The 22,384-nt window shown below is 45.5% G+C and overlaps 5 protein-coding genes across 8 annotated transcripts; 3 read left to right on the forward strand and 2 right to left on the reverse strand.

Annotated features, from left to right (window-relative positions):
- Positions 1–510: 510 nt before the first annotated feature.
- On the forward strand, positions 511–7,201 carry LOC136510082 (glucosamine inositolphosphorylceramide transferase 1-like). Of its 2 annotated transcripts, none has more exons than XM_066504650.1 (7): positions 511–1,028; positions 1,111–1,192; positions 1,984–2,040; positions 2,372–3,731; positions 3,847–3,969; positions 4,789–4,956; positions 5,043–7,201. In XM_066504650.1, exons 4-7 carry the CDS (start codon positions 3,462–3,464, stop codon positions 6,714–6,716), a joined length of 2,235 nt encoding a protein of 744 aa, XP_066360747.1. In that variant the 5' UTR covers positions 511–1,028; positions 1,111–1,192; positions 1,984–2,040; positions 2,372–3,461; the 3' UTR covers positions 6,717–7,201. The 2 variants fall into 2 exon arrangements, with proteins under 2 accessions (XP_066360747.1, XP_066360746.1); XM_066504649.1 differs by having other exon boundaries at positions 1,111–1,139.
- LOC136511206 (uncharacterized) lies at positions 565–2,578 on the forward strand. The gene is made up of 5 exons (XM_066505370.1): positions 565–724; positions 792–1,028; positions 1,111–1,139; positions 1,984–2,040; positions 2,372–2,578. The coding sequence occupies exons 1-5, from the start codon at positions 565–567 to the stop codon at positions 2,576–2,578; spliced, it is 690 nt and encodes a 229-aa protein (XP_066361467.1).
- A 210-nt stretch (positions 7,202–7,411) lies between the features above and the next one.
- Positions 7,412–11,526, reverse strand: LOC136510084 (flap endonuclease 1-A-like). The gene is made up of 17 exons (XM_066504651.1): positions 11,400–11,526; positions 11,178–11,294; positions 10,343–10,401; positions 10,179–10,238; positions 10,027–10,080; positions 9,867–9,915; positions 9,718–9,765; positions 9,445–9,510; positions 9,242–9,292; positions 9,043–9,162; positions 8,890–8,974; positions 8,698–8,779; positions 8,373–8,481; positions 8,231–8,287; positions 8,102–8,148; positions 7,935–7,989; positions 7,412–7,667 (listed from the first exon to the last, which is right to left on the reverse strand). Exons 1-17 carry the CDS (start codon positions 11,514–11,516, stop codon positions 7,599–7,601), a joined length of 1,245 nt encoding a protein of 414 aa, XP_066360748.1. The 5' UTR covers positions 11,517–11,526; the 3' UTR covers positions 7,412–7,598.
- Positions 11,503–12,640, forward strand: LOC136510085 (uncharacterized protein At4g29660-like). Its single transcript, XM_066504652.1, has 2 exons — positions 11,503–11,892; positions 12,270–12,640. Exons 1-2 carry the CDS (start codon positions 11,515–11,517, stop codon positions 12,402–12,404), a joined length of 513 nt encoding a protein of 170 aa, XP_066360749.1. The 5' UTR covers positions 11,503–11,514; the 3' UTR covers positions 12,405–12,640.
- A 214-nt stretch (positions 12,641–12,854) lies between these two features.
- LOC136512020 (chaperonin CPN60-like 2, mitochondrial) lies at positions 12,855–18,043 on the reverse strand. Of its 3 annotated transcripts, none has more exons than XM_066506031.1 (16): positions 17,764–18,043; positions 17,467–17,626; positions 16,592–16,722; positions 16,253–16,348; positions 16,061–16,165; positions 15,408–15,494; positions 15,248–15,337; positions 14,917–14,997; positions 14,770–14,838; positions 14,631–14,708; positions 14,428–14,523; positions 14,249–14,348; positions 13,738–13,841; positions 13,547–13,652; positions 13,293–13,371; positions 12,855–13,208 (listed from the first exon to the last, which is right to left on the reverse strand). In XM_066506031.1, exons 1-16 carry the CDS (start codon positions 17,977–17,979, stop codon positions 13,103–13,105), a joined length of 1,704 nt encoding a protein of 567 aa, XP_066362128.1. In that variant the 5' UTR covers positions 17,980–18,043; the 3' UTR covers positions 12,855–13,102. The 3 variants fall into 3 exon arrangements, with proteins under 3 accessions (XP_066362128.1, XP_066362127.1, XP_066362126.1); XM_066506030.1 differs by having other exon boundaries at positions 16,592–16,725; XM_066506029.1 differs by having other exon boundaries at positions 16,592–16,767.
- Positions 18,044–22,384: the final 4,341 nt, after the last annotated feature.

Raw genomic sequence — 22,384 nt, forward strand, 5'->3', positions numbered from 1 at the left:
TATCATCGTCTCCACGTTTATAATTCTTGTTGTTCTAGACAAGGTTGAAATCAAGCTGACTATTAATAATTTTATTAAGATATTTATTTTTAATAAACTAAGACGCTTTAATTTTTTTGTTCTAGACAAGGTTGAAATCAAGCTGACTATTAATAATTTTATTAAGATATTTATTTTTAATAAACTAAGACGCTTTAATTTTATTCAGGGGTATAATTTTTCTCCTGCATGAACAACAAATTATTTCAATTTCAATCAAATGACTGTTAACTTTTAGACAGTCTCGAAGCTGGGCCTGTGCTGTCTTTAAATGGGCTAAAAGAGGTGAGGGCATTGCATTACATGTTAGTGGGCCGTAGGCCCACGTAGATAGAGCCAAAAAAAATCTCACGGGTTATTGGACCGGCTGCATACAGATCAATACAGCTCCGTCCGTAGTCTGCGAGCGAGAGCAGGAGGCGGCCACGCAAGCGCCACGAAGGGAACGAAACCGACGCCGAGCCGGCGAACCGTTGCTTCGCGGGTCACAACACCTCGCTCGCTCGCCTTCCCTTCCGCTTCCACATGGCCGCTCCTCTCCACACGCGCCTCCTCCCGCTCCCCTTGCCCCCGAACCCTAGCCCCGGTCCCGGCCTCCCCGCGACGCCACCGCCACCGCCGCTGCCTCGCGACGCCGCCGTCGCGGAACGGGAGCTCCTCCTCGCCGGAGACCGAGTGGTGCCCGGTGCCGCCGGAGCAGCGCCCCGTGAACGAGTACGAGGCGCTCGCGGCGTCCCTCCCCTTCTCCTGAGCGGCGGGGGACCTCCGCGTCTACTGCTCCCGGCTCGCGCTCACGGGCGCCGCCGTCGCTCTCTTCGTCGGGCTCCCCGTCGCCGCCTTCGGGGGACGCGGCGGGGCTGGCGCCGACGCTCTGCACCTCGCGCTCGGCCCCACGGGGTCCGGGATCCTCGCCGTCACGCTCGCGGTCGTGCGGATGTACCTCGGGTGGGCTTACGTCGGCAACCGCTTGCTCAGCGCCACAGTGGAGTGTGAGGAATCCAAATTAATTTTGTTCTCCTTTCTGCTGGTCTGCATTGTGTTAGTCTGAAGTCTGTGTCGTATTTGATTCAGATGAGGAGACGGGATGGTATGATGGGCAGGTGAGACGTTTCTGTTGATCGCGTCATTTCTGCTGAGATTGTATTACTTTGAGGTACTCCGTGTTAAGTAGAACAGGGATCTTATCTATAGCTGACTTGCTGCTTGGTTAGGCCTTGAAATGTTTTAGTGAAACAAACAATTGGACAAAAGGAATATGATCTAGAAAGCTACAAGAATCATTCAATCATCAATACACTTAGTGGCACCAAAACAGATAACAAAAATTTGCCTCTAAGGTTATATGCCTCGTGTGCATCCACTGTTGGATACTTGGATGCATACGATGATGCGTGTGAGCAGGAAAGAGAAATATTGAGGGCACCTCTCTCCTTCTATATGCGCATCCCCACGTCATCCAATGGTGACACACATTAGGCATATGCCCTTAAGGGCAAAGTCAACATTCAGCCACTGAAAAAACTTTTGCGGTTGTTCTCTGTTGCTTATCTTGATCAAGCCTGACATTATTGATATCCATTCCATAGAAAATGGTGAGGTGTTAATCTGCCGCTGTTCCATATTAGCAAGCGCTTCCTTGTAAATTAAGCATTGATGTAGAATTGCTGAGTTATTTTAGTCCTTGTAAGTTATTGTAACATGCAGACATTCGTCTCAAAAAGGAGGAGAAAAACATGTACACACATTCTTATGATGCTTCTATAAACTTGTTATAATTGTGTTAGTCAAGATGGTTTGTGGTTTTCCACTTTGTTTGATCTGATTCTTGGCAAGTGTTTGTATTCTTCTGAATAAAATTTTGTATGCATGGAATTCATTATACTTGGCTCATCATTCGGCACCAGAATTAACTCTTGATGCTGAGATCATTTCGTACCTTGGCAGATATGGGTTAAAACTCCAGAAGTTTTAGCTCGTGATCGGCTTCTAGGCTCATTTTCTGTAAGTTGTTCTTATTGACTTCTTTAAATGTCACATTCTTTTATGATCAGTTAGCTCTTTGTTTTCTACTGAGTATCAACTCCATGCCTTAAAGCTTATTGGATGAAAACTGAACTGTACATGCACATGGCATGAGCTGTGATATCCCTCAGGGAATATGACCATATTATGAACCTGGCTGTGCTCTGGATCTACATCTGAGTACGGGTGTTATCTGGTGCATTAGTTTTCTGAAACATTAGAAATTGCAATACCAAAAAAAACATCATAGCATCATTGCGAAGAATCTTATGCATGGCTGCTAAGCACTGTTTTTCTTTTTATGCTCCAGGTCAAGCCTGTGCTAAACAGAGTGAAGTTCACCTTGGTGGGTCTGGCAGGCTCCCTGATCCTTTGCATACTTCTTTATGTGAACACCGAAAACCCAAAGGAACCTGATGGAAATACCGGTGGAAGGGCTATCCCTGGAGTGTACAGTGACACCGCTGCGAGGTCATTTGAGCCTGATGCATTCTGTGGACAACCTGATCTATCGTAGCATGGCAAAGTGTGGAGCATGGAAGGTTTTTAGATGGTGGTATATGGTCTCACAGGGTATACAGGTTCCCCTTTGTCTTTCGGCTCTTGCCTTTGTAAATGGTGGATGCTTCCATTTCTGTACGAAATAGAGCAGTCACACTGTGGGACTGGGACAAAAGCCATTCTCAATTCGCTGCTGTCCGTGACTGGTACGTTCCTGTCCGTGACAGAAAAAATCTCAAAATCTGAAAAGGAAATGAAAGATACTCCACTATTTTCTCTCAGGTTATGTTTGGTTTCCAGAAACTGAAAGAAATTGAAAAGTAATTTAATGATAAAATAAGAAGCATTTTCTAGATATTATAATTATAATTTTAATTCATGGAATCAAAAAGGCCTTGAACAATGTTTGAAACCGCGAAGAGAAAAAGGGAAATCGATGTCCGGGCTGCTTCCGGTCAAACATGCCGTCGCCGCCGTCCCTGTTGGAAAACCCCTCACTCCTCGGTCCAACCTATAAGAAGTCCAAGGACTAGCGCGGCATCCAGATCACCCCGTGCCGTCCGTCCGCTTTGGTCGTCAGTCGTCACAGCCCAACCCCACAAAGCAGCTCGCTGCTAAGACAGCGAAGCAGCTCTGGCTTATTGCAAGCTAAGCTGCCCGGTTGATTGATTAATCGCGCGTTAATTGCCCGCTAATCCCCTGCCGGCCGCCACCGCTTCCGCACATTTCCTCGCTTAATTAATTGGCTAGTGAAGTTGATCCAGCTCGGCGGGCGGACTTGGAGAGAGCGAGCGAGCGAGCGAGAGAGAGAGAGAGAGAGAGAGAGAGGCAGAAGCAGAGGCAGCCCGGGATCCGATCGGGCGGTCGATGCTACGGCCGGTGGTGGGTGTCGTCGGGGCATGGCTGGGCAGGCTGCGCGGCGAGGAGGAGAGATGAGGCGACCGAGCAGCGGCATGCGGGCGGCGGCCGCGCGGTCGCCGGCCGCCTCGTTCCTGCTGGCCGCTGCGGCCGCGGCGTCGTTCGTCGGCGGGTTCTACTTCTGGTTGGTGGTCTCGTCGTTCCGGCTCCCCGACTCGGGCGCCGCCGGGTGCCGCCCCGACGGCGAGGGGTCGTGGGCGGTCGGGATGTTCTACGGCAGCAGCCCCCTCGCGCTCGGTCCCATCGAGCTGGTGAGTGGCCTGCGGCACTCAGCTTAAAAGCAGCTCCTCTCGTGCGAGCGTTGTGGGTAGGTTGACGCCTGAAGCGCTTCCGTTACTCTGTCTGAGGTGTAATTTTGGTGGGCAGGAAGGGAGAAGCAATGGCAACAGCTCGGCGTGGCCGGTGGCGAACCCCGTGCTGACCTGCGCGACCGCCACGGAGGCGGGGTACCCGAGCAACTTCGTTGCCGACCCGTTCCTCTACGTCGAGGTGAGGCACTGCTGCTGCTTGTTTTGTTCTGCCGCTCTTCCCGGGGTGGAATTCTGCTTCTCGTGGATGTAGGGATGATTTGCAAATTAGCTAAGCTATGGGAGGTGGGAGCAAATCGTTGAGCAAAGTAAAATTCAGGGTCGCTGACTGAACTGGTGATTTGGCTGCATTACAGAATTCAACACCCACGCAGGGGTGCCTGTGAGGGTTTGATGTTTGGTTTTTGGATGCTTAGAGGAGACTAACTTACTCAGGCACATAATAGATAATACTGTTTGGCTGATTGGCTGAATACCGTAATGTTGACAGTGTCTTACTAGCGTGTGAAAAAAAATGTGTAACTGTCTTGTCTCAGTCAAGGCATACAAAGTTAGGTCCAGCATGTAGTGGCTGCTACTCCATGATGCGCATACTAGTAGCATGTAAGCATGGTTTGTGATGAATTAATAGCCTATGATGAGATAGTACCTAGGGAGTTTTAGTTGAGGAAAGGATTCAGATCTAGTTGAGACAGACACCGAAATGTGCTTTGCTTAGGTACATTGCAAGTTTGAAACCATTAATGTAGAAGTTGATCTGTAAATATGTCCCACTGCCGCTGTCTACTTCTCAGTGACATTTCTCCTTGTTTGAATATGTATAACTAAGCAGGAGGAGAAAGTTTTTACTAATGCTATTTGTCAACCTGAATGCATTATTGATTATTATTTGCTAGTATTCATCCAATGAGTAGCATTCTTAAGTTAAGATACTACTTTCCAGGCTTGCATTTTCACCTGCTAGCTCTCTCACTCTGATATGGTACTATGCATCTCCTAGGGGGATACACTATATCTTTTCTTTGAAACAAAAACAACAACCTCAATGCAAGGTGATATTGGAGTTGCAAGAAGCTTCGACCAAGGTGCAACGTGGGAATTTCTTGGCATTGCTCTAGATGAGGCATGGCATCTGTCATATCCTTTTGTGTTCAAGTATGAGAATGAGGTAGATTCTTTAACTTCATATCTATTACTTGACAAAACAATAACCATTTATGATGACAAAACAATAACTCTCTCTCTCTCTCTCAGATTTATATGATGCCAGAGGGAAACAAAAAGAAGGAGCTGCGCCTTTATCGTGCTACTAAGTTTCCCCTTGAATGGACATTGGAGAAGGTTCTTGTCAATAAGCCACTTATTGATGCCTCATTAGTCCAATTTGAGGGATACTGGTGGCTATTTGCCTCTGATTTTACACGGTATGGCGTTGAGAAGAATGCAGAGCTTGAGATTTGGTACAGTAACTCTCCTCTTGGTCCTTGGACTGAGCACAAGCAAAATCCTATCTACAAATCGGACAAAAGTTTGGGAGCTCGAAATGGCGGGAGGCTCTTCGTTTTTGAAGGGTCATTATATCGCCCTGGTCAGGATTGCAGTGGTACTTATGGTCGGAGGGTTAAGTTGTACAAAGTTGAAAAGCTAAGCAAGGAAGAATACAAAGAGGTCCCTGTAAATCTTGGGATAGAGGAGCCAAAGAAAGGGAGAAATGCATGGAATGGCATGAGGTACCATCACTTGGATGCACAACAACTTGCATCTGGTGGATGGATTGCTGTAATGGATGGTGATCGAGTCCCTTCAGGCGATTCAACCAGACGTTCTCTCATTGGTTACATAGCTTTCCTGTTGGCCAGTGCCCTTGTCATTTTTGTGGGTTTTATGAAAGGTGCAATCAGTTGCTACATTCCTCCCAGTTCATGGGTTCCTCTTACAAGGAGAACAGAATTATCCCGTGTCTTCTCTGTGCACCGCTTCAACCAGAAAGTCCGCAGATATTCTACCAATATTAGCAGATATATCTCTGCTACTAAAACTAAGCTCAGTGAAAAGACTTGGTCCAACATGCTTTACTTCTGTGTAGTTGCTCTATTTGGTATTGTGAATGTCTGCATTGCTGTGCATTTCTTATGTGGTGGCAATGGTGCTGAAGAGGCATACACATATCAAGGGCAACACTCTCAATTCACCATGGTCACAATGACATATGAAGCTCGTCTCTGGAATTTGAAAGTATTCATTGAACACTACTCCAGATGTGAATCAGTTAGGGAGATAGTTGTTGTCTGGAACAAAGGTAACTATCCAAGTAGTGACGCATTTGACTCTACTGTGCCTGTGAGGATACGAGTTGAGGAGATCAATTCTCTTAACAACAGATTTAGGGTTGATCCTCTGATAAAGACCCGAGCTGTTTTTGAACTGGATGATGATATCATGATGACTTGCACTGACTTAGAGAAAGGATTTAGGGTCTGGAGAGAACACCCTGAGCGGATGGTGGGCTTTTACCCCCGGATGATAGATGGCAACCCTATGCAATACAGGAACGAGAGATATGCTAGGGGTAAGAATGGCTACAATCTGATACTCACAGGTGCTGCCTTCATGGACAGTGAGTTTGCTTTCAAGACTTACTGGAGCGAGAAAGCTCGTGAAGGGAGGGACTATGTGCACAAGAACTTCAACTGTGAGGACTTGCTCATGAATTTTCTGTATGCGAATGCAAGCTCCACAAGGACCGTGGAGTATGTCCACCCCGCATGGGCTATCGATACATCCAAGCTTTCTTCTGTTGCTATTAGCCGGAACACTCAGAAGCACTATGATATTAGAACAAATTGCTTGGCAAAGTTTTCCTCCATATATGGTCCCCTCCCTCAGAAGTGGGAGTTCGACATGCGTAAAGATCATTGGGACAAATAGGATGGCAATGGTGGTACAACCGACAAACTCATGCTGGTGAAACCTTTTTTTATTAATCCCCTGGAAAGTTTTGTAGCTTGGGGTGAATGGTGAAGTTATAGGTCCTTTGGGCAGAAGTGCCCCTGGTTTGTGATGTACCTATTAGATTCCGGCTAGAAGCTTAGACCTGATCAGGATAGACCATTGTTCAAAAGTTTTTGAAGTTAATGCTGAAATAGACCTGAAGTTAATGTTGAAATAGACCAAAGGCAGTCAAGTGTATGTGAATTGTGAAAGGCAAAGAGGGAATTTGGAAACTGCATAGTGGGTGGGAAGTTCAGATTGTTCGGTTCCCTTATCTCTGTAATTTGTGTACATGTCTTCCTTCAAGATTGGGCTAGCAATTTTTTTTACAGCTCGTAGTGTTTATTATTTCAGTCTAATGAGGACTTTCTGAATCTTTGGTTTCTGAGATGAGCACGACTTCAGCTGCTGCGACCGTGTCAATGTTTTTGCCATTTCAATTCTGGTAATCCTCGCTCGCCGTGTTCGACTTTGACCAGTTCACCTCATCTCCGGTTTCCACTTGCAACCGCTTGCACATTTCTCCACGGGCAATGAGCTCGATCGCTGGATCAAGCAAATTATCGGACGAAGTACAGAACAGCAACATAACCGCCTTAAAACTTGCAACATAGATACTTCAAAGGACAAGAGGAAGATGAACACGCATGAACGGAAGAACTAGCCACCGTGATAAGTTTTGTTACTGGGTACATCAATCTCTCTTCAAACACAACTAATTTACCCTAGCTTTTGACCACAGGTTTGAGTTACAACAGGGAGTCAAATAATCTAAGTGATGACGCAACCACATCGTAGCTGCACATTAAGCATTCAAGCTTATTTCTTCTTCCCACCGGCCTTTGTTTTCTTGTTCGCAGCTGCCTTGCTTGTTTTATCCGAAGTCTCCTGCATTTTTGTGGTGAAACGATTCATTAGCTAAAAACCAAGGAAGAACCATCCTATATTGCAGTTATGACTTATGAGTAACATATGATTTTGCATGAAAATATGCTGCCATGAGTCTTGACGTCAGGCTTGCAAGATACAGCTTCAATTGACTAATTGCTACCTGGCCTGCATAAATTGACATGCCCTATCCAGAATTGATGACTACGGAGAAGGCTAAGAATCACAGATAAGCATGAAAGATGGGGTGGCATTTTTTCGAAGTACCTTCCGTTTCAGCGGTGCTGATGTGGTGGCAACTGGCTTGAAAAAGGACTCGAGTCTGGTCACATGAAATCAAGAATCAATAGTTTTAGGACAGTAAGATTAATTTAAACAGGCAAATAAACTCGCATGCACTTTGTAGTTTGTACAAGATGCCAAGAGATACTCACCTTCCTTGCGATGATTTATTCTTGGCAGATTTGATCTTCTCTATGGCCTGCACAAAAAAACATGAGAATCACAGATGAGAAGAAATGATTGGAGAACTAAACAGTGAGAACCAAAAGAAAGGTACATACCTTTGTCACCCGATCTTCATTGAAGCCATTATCTTTTACCAGGAAACTTATGAGACCCTGGAAAGAGGCCAAGAACAATGAGTTACATTCAGGATGTACTAAATAGAGTTTGAAGGTAAGCAAGCAAGGTCAATGCGTGTACCTCCTCATCAGGTGGAGTCCATTTCAGCTCAGGAACATCCAATGTAACATTAGGCTCCTTGAACAAGCGTCGAGCTTCTTGGTAAGGCCAGTCCTCAGGAATTTGATATCTGTAGCACACATGTACAAAATTAGGCAGAATCAAACAGCAAACAGTTTCCTTTCATTTCACCACTAAAACATCCAACACAAGGAATGCCAATAAAAAAAAGAAAAGAACACATCATTGCTTGATAACGTAAAGTATAGGGCCATGATGGAAAATAGACTGCTCCTATGACTATTAGGTGAACAGACAAAACTCAGACTATTTTAAATGGACTAACCTGTCTTTATTAAGATTCTCCAAAATGCTTTCTATGGACCCATGTTGACGAATAAGTTTCAGAGCTGTTTGCCCCCCGATACCTAACGAACAAGCAAAGATACCGAGTTAGAAAAATAGAGGCACGAGGTAAAGCATTTTAGAAACGCAGACAATTGTGGAGTATAATATGATATAGAATTGATTAGGATACCTTTGATGCTATCACAATAGTCACATCCACACAGGATGCACAAATCGATGAACTGGTCCATGGTGAGTTCAAGCTCCTCCAAAACCTGCGACAAAAGTGATGACATATATGCAACATCAAGGTAATTACTGAGCACATAACAAAAATGCACACCTTGGCAACGTCAAATTCCATCACAGGTATTTTCTTGGAACTTGGATCCATTAAATGACGAAGGAACGTTGGAGCCCCAAAAGTAAGGGAATCCATATCTTCTGAAGCAACAGCGAACACCTACAAAATAGATAGCATATAAGGAAAAAATGGAATGAATGACTGGAAACAAGAAGGTGAAGGTCTTCGTTAAGAGTACCTTATCGTTTTTGCAAAGGGCTGCACATTCTGCTTCTGCTTCAGAAGGTGCCTATTTGTCCAACAAGACAAATCCATGAATTAGCACTGACACAAGACAAGATAAATCATAGCCTTTATGCTAGCAGGAAAAAAAAAGATCCTAAAGAACAATCTGACTCGTCGCATTATTGGTAGCATAATAACATGGTAAACTGAATTCACCTCTACAACAGGAACCCCCATAAGTCTTAGTAGTCGTTTACAGTCATCGTTATGTTGCCTTGTGACCTGTTCATAAAAGGGGAAACAAGATGAAGCCGTAGCTTACTCAGAACAATAAATCTTGCATCTTACATATATTTTTTGACATTTATGCCGTGCATGAAACTAATGGGGCTTCAGAAACATTCTAAATCACCTCAATTTTTGCTGTTGTGGTACTCATGAAATTTTCAAGTAAACCATAAGCTATTGACTGGAAAATGAAGAAATCACCTTTACAGTCCTCTTGCTCAATTTTTCAATCGCATCTTTATCTCCATCCTGAAACATCAGGGACCATTTTCCTTTAGGATTCAGAAATAGAAGAATTGACAAATAATTATGATACCAAAGAGTGAGCAAACTTGGAGCAAGACAATTACCTCTACTGCCTCTTTCAGATCTTCGGTTGCATCTTCTCTTTTTGAGAATCTGAAAATAATAGTACACTCTAGCAATGAGAGAAGACTTTGAAGTACAGATATTATATAAGTGTGTCAAATAACATAGGAATAATGAAAGAAATATTCAAATATATCATGCCTTTTAGCAAGTTCTTGTTTCTTCATATCAGGAGGCTTGCCATCAAAAACATAACTGCACAAACAATGAAGCAAACCATTTAGAAGGCAATATATTTGTCTACACGTATTTATATCTTACAGTGGCAATAAATGAAAGGAAGTCATGTTTACACTGGCTTGATTCCCGCTTCCAGTAACCTTATTGTCCGGTTGAACATTCCTTGTAAATGACTGCAAAACAAACAATAATTAGAAAAAAAAAATACCAGCACTAGGAATATAGTGAATGCAGCTTCAGATATTAAACTTGCTGGAAAGGATATATTTATCTGTACCTAGTGACTTCACCAGCTTCATTTGTGAGAGTTTCCACACCTGTCCTTCCAACTACAATCTGTTCAAGAAAGTATAAGAAACACATTCCAACTCTTTCATGGCAGTAGGTAACTAGCACAGTAGTAGCATCTCAAGACGCACAGAATACATGCAACTAATACAATTTGCTTTCATCTTTTATTTTACTTGAACAAACCAAGCGAGCCAATCTTGAAGGTCAATCCAGTTGAACTAAAATCAATGCAAGTGGCCTGGAGGGTGAAGGATGACATTGACCATAAGAGGGCATTCGGATTTGTATCCTAATTAAGTTCTAGTTTTCATGTTTGTGTGGCCCATGGTGCGGTGGTGCCAATAGGTTGTTCCTAGAGTGCCTTGAGTGTTCAGGCCTTTTTTTTTATGAGGCTGCATCCTCTATCGGTATAATGTAAAAGTTCTTTCCCGTCTTAATTGAAAGGCAAAGCTCCTACCATTTACATAAAAAAAGCAATGCAAGTGATCTGCTTTGATTTGATAACCCTGTCAGTTCATTCGGACACTAAGCAAACGAACGAGGATGTAGATTCCTCATCGTACCCCCCCCCCCCCCCCCCCCCCCCACCCCCAAAAAAAAAACGTTCTAAGGTTTAACAATCCTAAACCCTAGACCCGGTTCAGTTTGAAGAACAACAGTTCGGAGCAACTCCTGTAATGCGCACAAACAGAAAACAACAACATAGGGAAAAAAATGCACAATCCTGGCCACAAAACAAGCAATAAAACAGCCAGTTCCATCTTAAGCACAGGACGGCGAGGAAAAGAAATGAGGACTAGTGGTGTTGGAGCGGAACACACCAGGAACTGGTAGATGCTCATGCTGGCGTCGACGGCGATTTTGCGGCCGAAGTAGCTCTCGAACTTCTGCTCCTTCATCGCCTTGGGTGCATTGTCCGCCAGCAGTTTCGTCAAACCCTAGGCGCGAACCGAGTCAGAAACCGTCAACCGATTCGCCACCAGACGGCACCAACCCCGAAATCCAAAGAAGGTAGAGGGAGGACGGGATCCCCCCGCACTCACCTTGATGCCCATCTCGTCTGCGGCGGCTGTGGCGGGCGGCGGCGGAGCCGGAGTGGCACAAGAGACCGCGAACCAACCGGTTTTGTGTTTTCGCGGCGCGGCGGAGACTGCACACATGGGCTGTAACGGGCCGTGTGGGCCCGATCGGCCCAACTATTCAACACAACGAACTAACGCGTCGGCCCATCGCGAAGCCTCACGTCTCCGACTCCGCCAGCACCGGGCCACCGGCGGCGAGGTCGCGCGAGCGCGGGCAGGCGTGGGACTGGGAGGGGACAGGGGAGGAGGAGCCGAGGAGGAGGTGAAGGCGATGTCGAGCCGGTTCTGGAGGTGGTACGCGGACCGGCAGTTCCACAAGTGGGAGAAGACGGTGCTGTGGGACATGGTGGAGCCCTACCGCCCGCCGCGCTCCTTCGCGCAACTCGTCGGCACCTACGTCGCCGCCTTCTACACCGGCGTCGTCGGGGCCGCCGTCACCGAGCAGCTCTACAAGGTCAGACAACCTCAGCGCCTGGGATTTCCATTCCCCCCTTGCCGTTGTTCCTGCCCCGCCGGCCACAGGCACTGCAGCGCCCATCAGGTGCTCGTTGGAATGCTTGCCCGAGAAACTGCGTCAGCCGCGCGGATCTCCGGCCAGCTCGAGTGGCGTGGTGACTCGCACATAGGGACCCTGTGTGATAGTTGAAATTTTCCAGCTCCTTCGCATGATTTCGCGGCATTCGGTGCCCGAATTCGTCTGCTCATTGCATCTGCAGATCTTCTGTCGTGATTGCACTGAAAAGCATCAAATTTGTTCGAGAAATCGGGATGCTGCATTGAGCTCACTATGCAAGCTAAACTGGCTCCCCATTTTTTTTTTCCAAATAGCAGGAGAAGTACTGGGAGGATCACCCCGGCGAGGCGGTGCCGATCATGCCGCCCAAGTTCTACTGGGGGCCATGGAGGGTGATGAACGGAGAAGTTCCCCGCTTCATCCAGCCGCCCGACGAGGCCAAGCCGGCGTAGGAGCGTCAAGCAAGCGTCAAGCTACCTTTTCAGAAGATGCTTGTATCTGGTCTCGATAGAAAAAAGCATCGAAAAACTGTCTCCTGTGATCTCCTCGTTGGGTGATTACTGATTAGACGACGGCATGGTTATGGTTTACTGATTAGACGACGGCATGGTTATGGTGAATAAACTGTCTGTGCGTTTAGTCTTAAGCAAACGAAGTTACCTTTTGTTCATATTATTATAGCCGTTTTCTCGTCCTGGCATCTTTTTTTTTTTTTTTTTTTTTGATAGGCGTCCTGGCATCCTTTCGGGGATAGCAGGTCTCAAATTTGCTGCCATGTGCTATTGCCCTGTGCCCCTGTGCTGAGCTACGGAAAATCAGACGGGAAAGTGTCGGTCATGTTAAGGTCGAGAACTCAGGGTGGTGACAAAAATAAACTCAACTCAGCTCGTAGAAGGGCACAGTAAAATTCAGCTGCTTCGACTGCAGCTAGTTATGCTTCAGATAAGAGTATACAAAATGGAAGCCGCTATCAGTACAGCTTACATCACCATCGAACGCTGCACTGCATCAAAAATTGCAACTCGGTGACAGTTTTGCACCTCGTTTCGAATAAACTCTGTAGACGTATCCGCTAGGGAAAACAAAGTTCGTCCCCAACTACCAAATTACTAGTCTTACAAGTCAGATCATAAACGACGCCTAATTTTCCTCAAAAATCCATTCCACTCATCTGTGGCATACGGCTGGCTATCCTGGCCTTGGTTGCCGGGAGCTCGGAAACAGCAGCCTCCGTGGTTGTCACCAGCAGGGAAACACTGACCAACAGCATCACAGTTTTGTAAACAAGCTTGATCAATTAGTCGTACAAAAGGAACGCAGGCATTTCTCTTGAAATGTACCTTGCAGCATCTTGAAGTGCAGTGCGGATCACCTTCACAGGATCGATGATGCCGGCCTTGATCATGTCAACATACTCCCCTGCAGTTGGCAAAAATGCATGAATTAATTACTGATGTACTGAGGGTTGTTGTGCTGCTTTAGAAATTTGGATATAGCCTTTAGGAGTATCTTGGCAATGGTGATGTGCGCGACAGAATGTGGTATTTGTCGGAGCCACACAATTTCAGAATGTTCATAGTTAAACAGAACAAACCTTTCGCTGCATCATAGCCCAAACTGAGGTCCTCTTGTTCAATTAGCTTCCCTACGACTATAGCTCCATCAATGCCAGCATTTGCAGCTATGGTCATCAAGGGAGCCTGGAGAAATCCATAAATTATTTTAGATTCAGGAGACAGATAACCTAAATGCGTGAAGCTACATAGTTAGCTAGAAGAGACCCACCTTCAAAGAATTCTTGATAATTTGAACTCCAATCTTTTCATCCTCATTTGCTGTGCTAATCTTGTCGAGCTCCTTGGTGGCATAAAGAAGGGCGACTCCACCACCTGTGAAGAGACATGAACCGAAGAACACATACAGCATATGGTCAGTTTGCATAGGTTAAAATAATAAGCAAGTCATGAAATGAAATTAGTAAATGGAATACAGCAACTCCACCAGATCTCTTATAATTTCCTATAAGTTGTTATAGGAGAGTGCCCTAAAACCATTTCAGCATATAGGAGAGCACTACTGCTGCAGATTACCTAAAATTTGTCTCCTATTTCTTTAGGGATAGAGGAGAGGGGGTTCTCTCCTTTCTTTAGGGGAGAGGGGGCTGGTTTTAGGAGATTTAAAAATTATAGGTATAGGAGATGAGATAGATCTGCTGCAGCACCTCTATCTCCTAAAATACTAGTTTTTTAGATATAGGAGATCTGGTGGAGATGCTCCTTCGAGAAAGTTTTGCAACCTGGCACGATGCCCTCCTCCACAGCAGCCCTCGCAGCATTTAGAGCATCTGTTACCCTATCTTTTTTCTCACCAACTTCAGCTTCACTAGCTCCACCAATCTACAATTTACATGGACATACTGAAGAAGACTGGAAAAGAAACTTCACACAAACATCACTTTCTAAAATTTTAACAAACCTTGAGGACAGCAACACCTCCAGATAACTTTGATAAACGCTCTTGGGCCTTTTCTTTGTCAAATACAGCAGTGCTTGTGTCAATTGATTCTCTAAGCTGTCAAGGTCATCAGAACAATGTAATTCCAATTGAAAGAGCTTCTTTCTAGTATTATCGAGATCTTCTTGACATCTGATGAGTCAAAATGTGACAATTCTCAGTACCTGTTGGCACCTCTCCTCTATCCGCTGTTTGTCACCTCCACCATCTAGGATGATAGTATCATCAAGAGATACAGTTACCTGTGAAGAAGGATGTCACTGTATGGATCTCAGGCGCAATAAATTATGAAAGCTGACAAACCTTTTTAGCAGTGCCAAGCATTTGTAATTGAACTTTGCCAAGATCAAGACCTCGTTCCTCGCTAATAACCTTGAAAGCAAAATGATGTGTAGAAGTCAAATTGAGTCATAATCGTAATTCATGTTAAGAAACTCTAGATTAGCTAACCTCTCCTCCAGTCATCACAGCCATGTCATCAAGATTGTGCCTTCTGTTTTCACCAAATCCAGGAGCTTTGACAGCACATACCTACATTTGACGACAGGTAATTAGTTGAAATTTACATGAATAAGCTTCACAATGATAACAGTGAGTTAAGGCATAGCCCCATGACTTGTGAAGGGAAGAAGCACTACATGCGGCTGGTCTTTGATAAAAGAAGAAGAACGAAGACAAGGAAAAGGGCATGCTTTCATGAAAAAGTACAAAAAGTCCAGTAGCTTATATAAACATTTCAGCACAGTATATATCAGGCCCTTAGGAAATTTGTTAATGTCACCTTGAGTCCAGCACGATGCTTGTTAAGTACAAGCATTGAAAGAGCATCTCCTTCAACATCCTCAGCAACAATGAGAAGAGGCTTGCGATTCTACATAGGCCAAATACCACCCATCAGATGTCATAGCACCAAAAGCTGAGACATAAATGGACAAAGTTACCTTGATAGAAATTTCTAATGCTGGAAGGAGAGAATCCATATTTGAGATTTTCTTGTCATGGATAAGAATCAGAGGGTTCTCCATCTCCTGCGGGTATAAAATAAATAGTTGTGAAATTAATAGTAATCTCGGACTATTCACATGGAATCTTCCTGTATGTTGATGACTTGATGTGCATCTCGTCAATGTTTTCATCTGCCCATAAACCCTTTACTAAGCAACAAACTATTCCAGATACCCCACTTTTATGGGCCTACTAAACACATATGGAACATTTGCAAATAGCCAAACATTAGTGATTATACAGAAGCTCCTGAAGAAACTACAGCCTTTGACTTCCCTAGTAGTGCACACACATTTCTACCAGCATACATGTCAGTATCACAATCACAAAACTGAAGCAAGAATAGAAACTGAGGGCATGAGAACTCTTATATGCTTTCAATAAAAGCAGAGAACTTCTCGTTTCCAAAACAAAAGAAAAAAAAGAAACCAAGGGCACGTTTATTTCCTTGCCAACTTTACCATAACCACGAAAAAAAGGGGTGGGCAAAAAACAAAGATGGGCAAGGGTACCTAAGATTTCCCAAAAAAAATAGTTAGGAAATCATTTGTGCTGAATTAATTGGCTCAACTAAGAAATGCAGACTTACACATTTCTGAGTCTTCTGATCAGTCACAAAGTAAGGAGATATGTATCCTCTGGACAGCTTCATTCCCTGTACCGCTTCAAGCTCATTGTCCAATGTTTTGCCATCCTGCCAATTTCCAAATGGTAAGTTGCAGCATAGTAAAATGCCTATACAGAAAGAGCCTAACAGCAAAAAGAAACACTCGACACTCACAACAATAGTAATGACTCCGTCCTTTCCAACTTTTTCCATAGCTTTTGATATCAGATCTCCAATTTCCTTTTCACCATTTGCAGAAATGGTTGCTACCTGGATTACAAGAGAAAAATGAAACTAGGCATGCTTAGTAGAGTTTTTTCAAGTAAAATGCAAAAAGATGTTACATGAGAGCATACTAGTACAGAATCGCAATGATGATTAGTGGTTGTTTACTACAGCAGATGCTAGTAACAATCATAGCAAAAGGTACACAATGAACTTCAATAAATGGCTCATGATGGAGTTGAAGGGAGCAAATATAGCAAGCTACCTCTATTGACCAAAGTATCTAACCTGGTTGATTTCCTCCGGAGAATTAATCTTCCACGCTTTACTTTTGAGGTGAGCAGTGATAGCATTTATGGCCTTGTTTATACCATTCCGCAAGTCCATAACGTTGACACCGGCTGCCACGGCCTTGCATCCTTCTGTAAGAATTGCCTGTGTAAGTACAGTTGCACAAGTGGTACCTATTTCCAGAACAAATCAGAAAAAAAGTGAGTGGAACTATACTCCATTGAGACAAGTAAAATTGGTTTCAAAAGCTGTTGGATGTATTGCAAGACGGCCGATAGAAATTTTGGCAGGGCCCTCAAATTTTATGTTCTGTGAAATGTGTATTGGCGAAATATATCAGAAACTGTGTTTTCAGTATCTAGACTACCTATCTGCTCCGTCAAAAGAAAATCTATGTTCAATTAAGATCCATCAGCATCAGAATATATTGAGAAAAAACTCAAAACACAATTTAACATGGGCCTAGACTGGAGGTTGGAAGTGTGTGAAACAGTACTTGTTTGGCATAGCGATTTTAGTGCATAAAACATAATAAGAATTATTAAGAAAGAAGGCAAATCTAAGTCCTCAAACTATGGCAATGTAAGTCCACTGTGACTGTGTGAGCCTCTCAGGAACTAAACATAGAATTCTAACTAGCAGAGACCAAATTAATCCAAAGATAAATTCGAATTGATCCATACCATCAGAATTTCCCTGTTCAAACAGCACAAACAAGATGGAGAAGATAAAAGCATCATGATGTTGACATCAAAGTCAGATGAGAAATAAGAGACTAAGATGGATGTTGTATTGCTGTATAGCAGCTGGCAGGTAGTTCAGATGCTGATTCACGAAAAAGCACAGTAATTTCCCGAAGCCCTGGTGCCTACCATCCCCTGCAGCCTTGTTCGTAGCATCAGCAACTTGCTTCACCAGATTCGCCCCAACATTCTTCGCGCTATCCTCGAACTCCACGCTCTTGGCAACAGTGACCCCATCCTTCGTGACCTTGGGACCTTTACGGAACCCCTCGATGATCACAGTGCGCCCCTGCAACACAAGCAATCAGCCCACTCAATCGAATGCGAAAGCCCAGCGGTTCCACTAGATCCACGCCGGTCGCCGCTGCATCACGCCCCGCCCCCGACCAACGCAAAGCTTCCCGGAGGCAAAGCAGGAGCGCGAACCTTGGGGCCCATGGTGACCTTGACGGCGTCGGCGAGGCCGTTGACGCCCTGCAGCATGGTGGCGCGGGCGCCAACGCCGAAGGACACCTCCTTCGCCGTGGCCGCATACCCCCGCGCCAACAGACGCGGCGGCTCCCCGCCCGAGCCCCGCGCGAGCTGCCTCTGCAGCGCTGAGGAGGACCTCGAGATGGCCGCCGCCGCCGCCGCCCGGTACATGGTCGCGCGAGTGTGCCTGGCTGCCTGCGGCTGCTCGTGTGCGCACTCAAATTGCTTTTGCCGCCGGGTCGGGAGGAGGGTTTTAGATGGATAGGGGTTTGGGGTCCCGGAAGCTTCCGGGCTTATTGGTAGCCCGGAGCAGGCCGTCCTCGCACGGTGTAGCTGGGTGGCCTCGTTTCACCGTCGTGTTTGGTTTCTGCTCGCATTTTTTACTTGCTCGGTCTCATACCTCTACCTCCTCCGTCTCGTACGTTTCTGTCTTCTCGATTTCTACTTCTCTCTCGATGCAGGACGACTCGATGCTTGGCGCGAATGCTTTAGGTGAGCGCGGGAGATGCCCCCGTCCCGGGCGAGTGCGGGTGTCGGCTAGGGTTACCGTCCCCCATTTCGCGCCTCTCCTTCCTCCATTGCTCTGGTGCGCCTTTCCTCCTGCTCCCCCTCGATCTCGGTTGACCGCCGAAGTCGACCTTGACCGGCGGATTCATGGTGGTCCTTCGGTGCCGTGACAGTAGACCTCACCTGCGCCTCTCTCCTCTTCCTCTCTGTGCGGTGCTTTTGTTGATTTATGTGCGGATTTTGTTTGAACTGTACCCAGATCTGTGGTATGGCTAACTTTTTTTTCTAAATATGTGGTATGCCGCAAATGCATGATCTACTTGTTTCTTGTTGTTTCCCTCTAGTTCCACGCTCAGATTTGATTTATGTGCGGATTTTGTTTGAGCTGTACCATGATTCTAGGGTTCTTGTTCTTACATACTCAGATCTATGGCCTGCTATTCCTGATCTACTCGTTTCTTGTTGTTTCCCTCTAGTTCCATGCTCAGATCTGAATTTTTGCTTGCTCCTCGGCTAGAGTGCCTGATTGCAGGGGATGGATGTGTCCCAAGGTTTCATGGCTTTTCTGACACTCGGTTCCAACTATTTTCATTGTCTTTGATATTCTGGTTAAGCCTATGATGATAACTAAACTACCATGTGTACTGGATTAAAAAAAACTAATGACCTTGAGCTTGTGAGGTACTGGAACTCTATTCTAGTTCTTATTGGTTTTCATGTTTGTTTCTTACCATTGCTATGTTGCCTTTTGTGTTTCTTATGCTCCAAGCTCAAGGTCAACCGAGGAAAAACTGTTATCTGAGGCCAATCTATTAACCACTTATGAAGATGAAAAAGTTCTTGAGAAGACTGCTGTCACTGTCGTTGCCAAACCATCTTGGCTATTTCTTCTTTGCCTAATACCACACATTCTTTGTAACGAGGCCTATAAAATTGATGGCTGTGTTGTTACTTTTGCCTAATACTTCTATGTATTTGGCCAATGATGCAAATTGAAAATTAAACTATGAGGAGGCTGCACTTAGTTTTTTCTGTCATCTATGTGGTTCTCATGACTGTCATCAAACCATGGGACACGTCCATTCCTAAGCAACAGCTGAGTCATACTTTGCTGATGGCTAGGATGGACTTGTCCTATGGTTCCATGCCTATCATGATCTTGGTTTCCTACTTTCAGTTTATGTTTGCCTTGCGGCCTCCTATGATTGACTATTTGGAAATTATTGCATCATTTGATTAAGCTCAGGCCTCACTCATGTGATATATGCTGATGATGAATCATCTCATCGGTGAGGCATTGTGGGTCATCGATTTGGTCCCATCCAAACCGAAGATCACCAATGCCTCACTCATGTGCTGTTTTTGGTTCTATGACATATTGAGATTACTGGAACTTTGATAATCTTATCATGCTTATGATGATAACAGACCTGCCATGCAACCTGAATACAATAACCTGATGACCTTGAGGTTGTGAGGAACTGGAATTTTTCTCTTATTCTAATTGGTTTCTTATGCTCCAAGCTCAAGGTCCATCGAGGACCAAATGTTATTTGAGGCCAATCTGTTTGCCCTTCATTTGAAAACCATCTTATACTCGTTTGTCTTTGTTGTTTGAAACGACAAATGGCTTGGTATGTTGTCTACAGCCGCAGAGAGGCTAGAGTGTATGCAACCTGGGCGACATGCCATGCCCAGGTAACTGGTTTTATAAACTTCTGCTACAAGAGCTTCCCTAGAAAAGAAGAGGCAGTAGTAGAATCCTACATGGAGTTTAAGGGTTGTGAAGTACAAAGTTTTTGTGAAGCCTGCTGCCACTGTCGTTGCCAAACCATCTTGGCTATTTCTTGTTTGCATGGTTCAGTCTTTTCTGTTGGTGGTGCTTGTCTTTTATATTGTTAAATGTGGGAAGAACTGCCTATGATGATTAACCTATGACCATGTACTCATCAATTTACTTAGACCTTATGAGGTACTGGGACCCATTTGACGATGACTAATAGTTGTTTGGACTATTATATTATTTTATAATATCTCTTATGCTCCAAGATCTTAGTTGATGATGATAAAAATTAATCTGAGGCAATGTTTATGTTGTCATGCTTGTTCTGATGAAAATGGTGGTAACCTCACCAAAGTGATACATGGGTGCTCACACCTTGTGCCATGCTGCAAACCAAACACAAGAAGCAGGACCAGCTCACTCCTAAAATTGGTGCAAGCGGGCAACCAAACAAATTCACTGTCATCTAGTATCACTCCTAAAGTTGCAACCAAACACACCTAGGTGCATGGTTTCAGCCTGTCTCACTCCACCCAGGACCGGCCCTCCATCATGGATCCCCTACCCCAGAGCAACCAATCACGCCCTTCGTCTTCGGCTCCACTGTGAGATCCACGCTTCAGGCACCGCTTGGTTCCAGAGATTTCATTTTGGGTCTCGCTTCATGTTCGTTTCAAAATTTGATTTAACACTACGCGAATTCTTTCAGTTTAGGACTTTGTCTCTATTTTCTTCAACCTTTTGTTTCCTTTTTTATGATCCATCCAAGTAAAATGGGTATGAGTTATTCATACCTCTTCTACATGTATTCAGTTTTATACAAATGAAATATTCTAACTCATCTTATCTTACATGATGACATGGACGTGGAGAGGCTTGTGATGTTATCGGTCGAAAGGCTCATACAGGAGGCTCCAAGCCCACAAACTAGGAGCTTGCAATTTGCTAGTAGTATCTACCATCGTGACTTTTGCATGACTTATTATACACAATAAATTCCACTCTCTTCATATCAAATTATAAGATGTTTCGATTTTTTATATATATTGTTCACTACGTGAAAAACGGTTCGTAGCAACGGGACAATTTTTTTTAGGGGCGGCTGGTGATGGAGCCGCCCCTACAGTAGCGTGCTCGGGAGCCCAGACACCAGCCGCCTCTACAAATGGAACAGCAGGGGCGACTGGTGATACGAGCCGCCCCTACAAATAGGTCTGATTTATAGGGGCGGCTCACTCATCAGCCGCTCCCGATGTTTCTATTTGTAGGGACAGCTCAATCACCAACCGCCCCTACAAAATAACTCTGACTATATATTATATGCACAGTCGAAAAATATCTTCTCTTCTCTTTCCCTCCCCTCTCTCTCTCTCCTCTACACTCTCTCCCCCTTCCGACGCGAGCAGCGGCTAGGGCGACGGCGGCTGGTGCGAGCGGGCCAGTGGACGCCGCGGCCGCCCTCCTCTTCCTCCACGCCTCTCCCCCCTCGCGCCCCTCCCCCCTTGCGCCGCAGGGGCACGGCGACGGCGGCCCCGGCCAAGTCGTCGGTGCAGCGGGTGGTGGGTGGCCGCCCCTGGCTACGGCGGCCCCAACGGCTGCCGTCCCCGGGCACGGCGCCTACCGGTGGTCGCTGGCTCGGTTGCCCCCGATGCGACATCTCGTCTGCTCCATGAAACCCGAGGTGCCTGTCTCTTCCTCTGCCTCTCCCTCTGTCTTGATCTCTCTCTCCGAATGTGCCTGTCTCTTTGTCTGCTCCATGAAGCTCCTCAAGGAGGCGAAGAAGTTGCGGTTGGCCTCCTCCTCTTCTCCGTCGGCTCAAACTCAGATATCTGCTTGCGGCGATGGAGTCATTCTCGGAGGCTCCCCCCAGGAACCCCAAGGCAGGCAAGAAGATCTTCAAGACCAAGTGCGCGCAGTGCCACACGGTCGAGAAGGGCGCCAGCCACAAGCAAGGTGAGCGACCCCCCTCCGCCGTGGCCTTAGCGGATCAGATCTGCCCCCCCTCCGCCGCAGCCTTAGTGTAGGGTCGAGATGGTGGACTAGAGGGGGGGTGAATAGTCCTTTCTAAAATTAATCGCGTCGGCTAACCGAAACAAGTGCGGAATTAAAACTATCGGTCTAGCCAACACTACACCCCTCTATCTATGTTCTCTAGCACCTTCCAAAGATACTAATTAAGCAACAAAGGTGCCGGGCTAGCTAGAGCTCACCTAACCAATTCTAGGAGCAAGGTCACACAAACCTATGCCACTAGTACTTTAAGCAACAATGAAGCTCCTACACATG

Source organism: Miscanthus floridulus, chromosome 16 (assembly GCF_019320115.1).
Source record: "Miscanthus floridulus cultivar M001 chromosome 16, ASM1932011v1, whole genome shotgun sequence".
Classification (NCBI taxonomy): Eukaryota; Viridiplantae; Streptophyta; class Magnoliopsida; order Poales; family Poaceae; genus Miscanthus; species Miscanthus floridulus.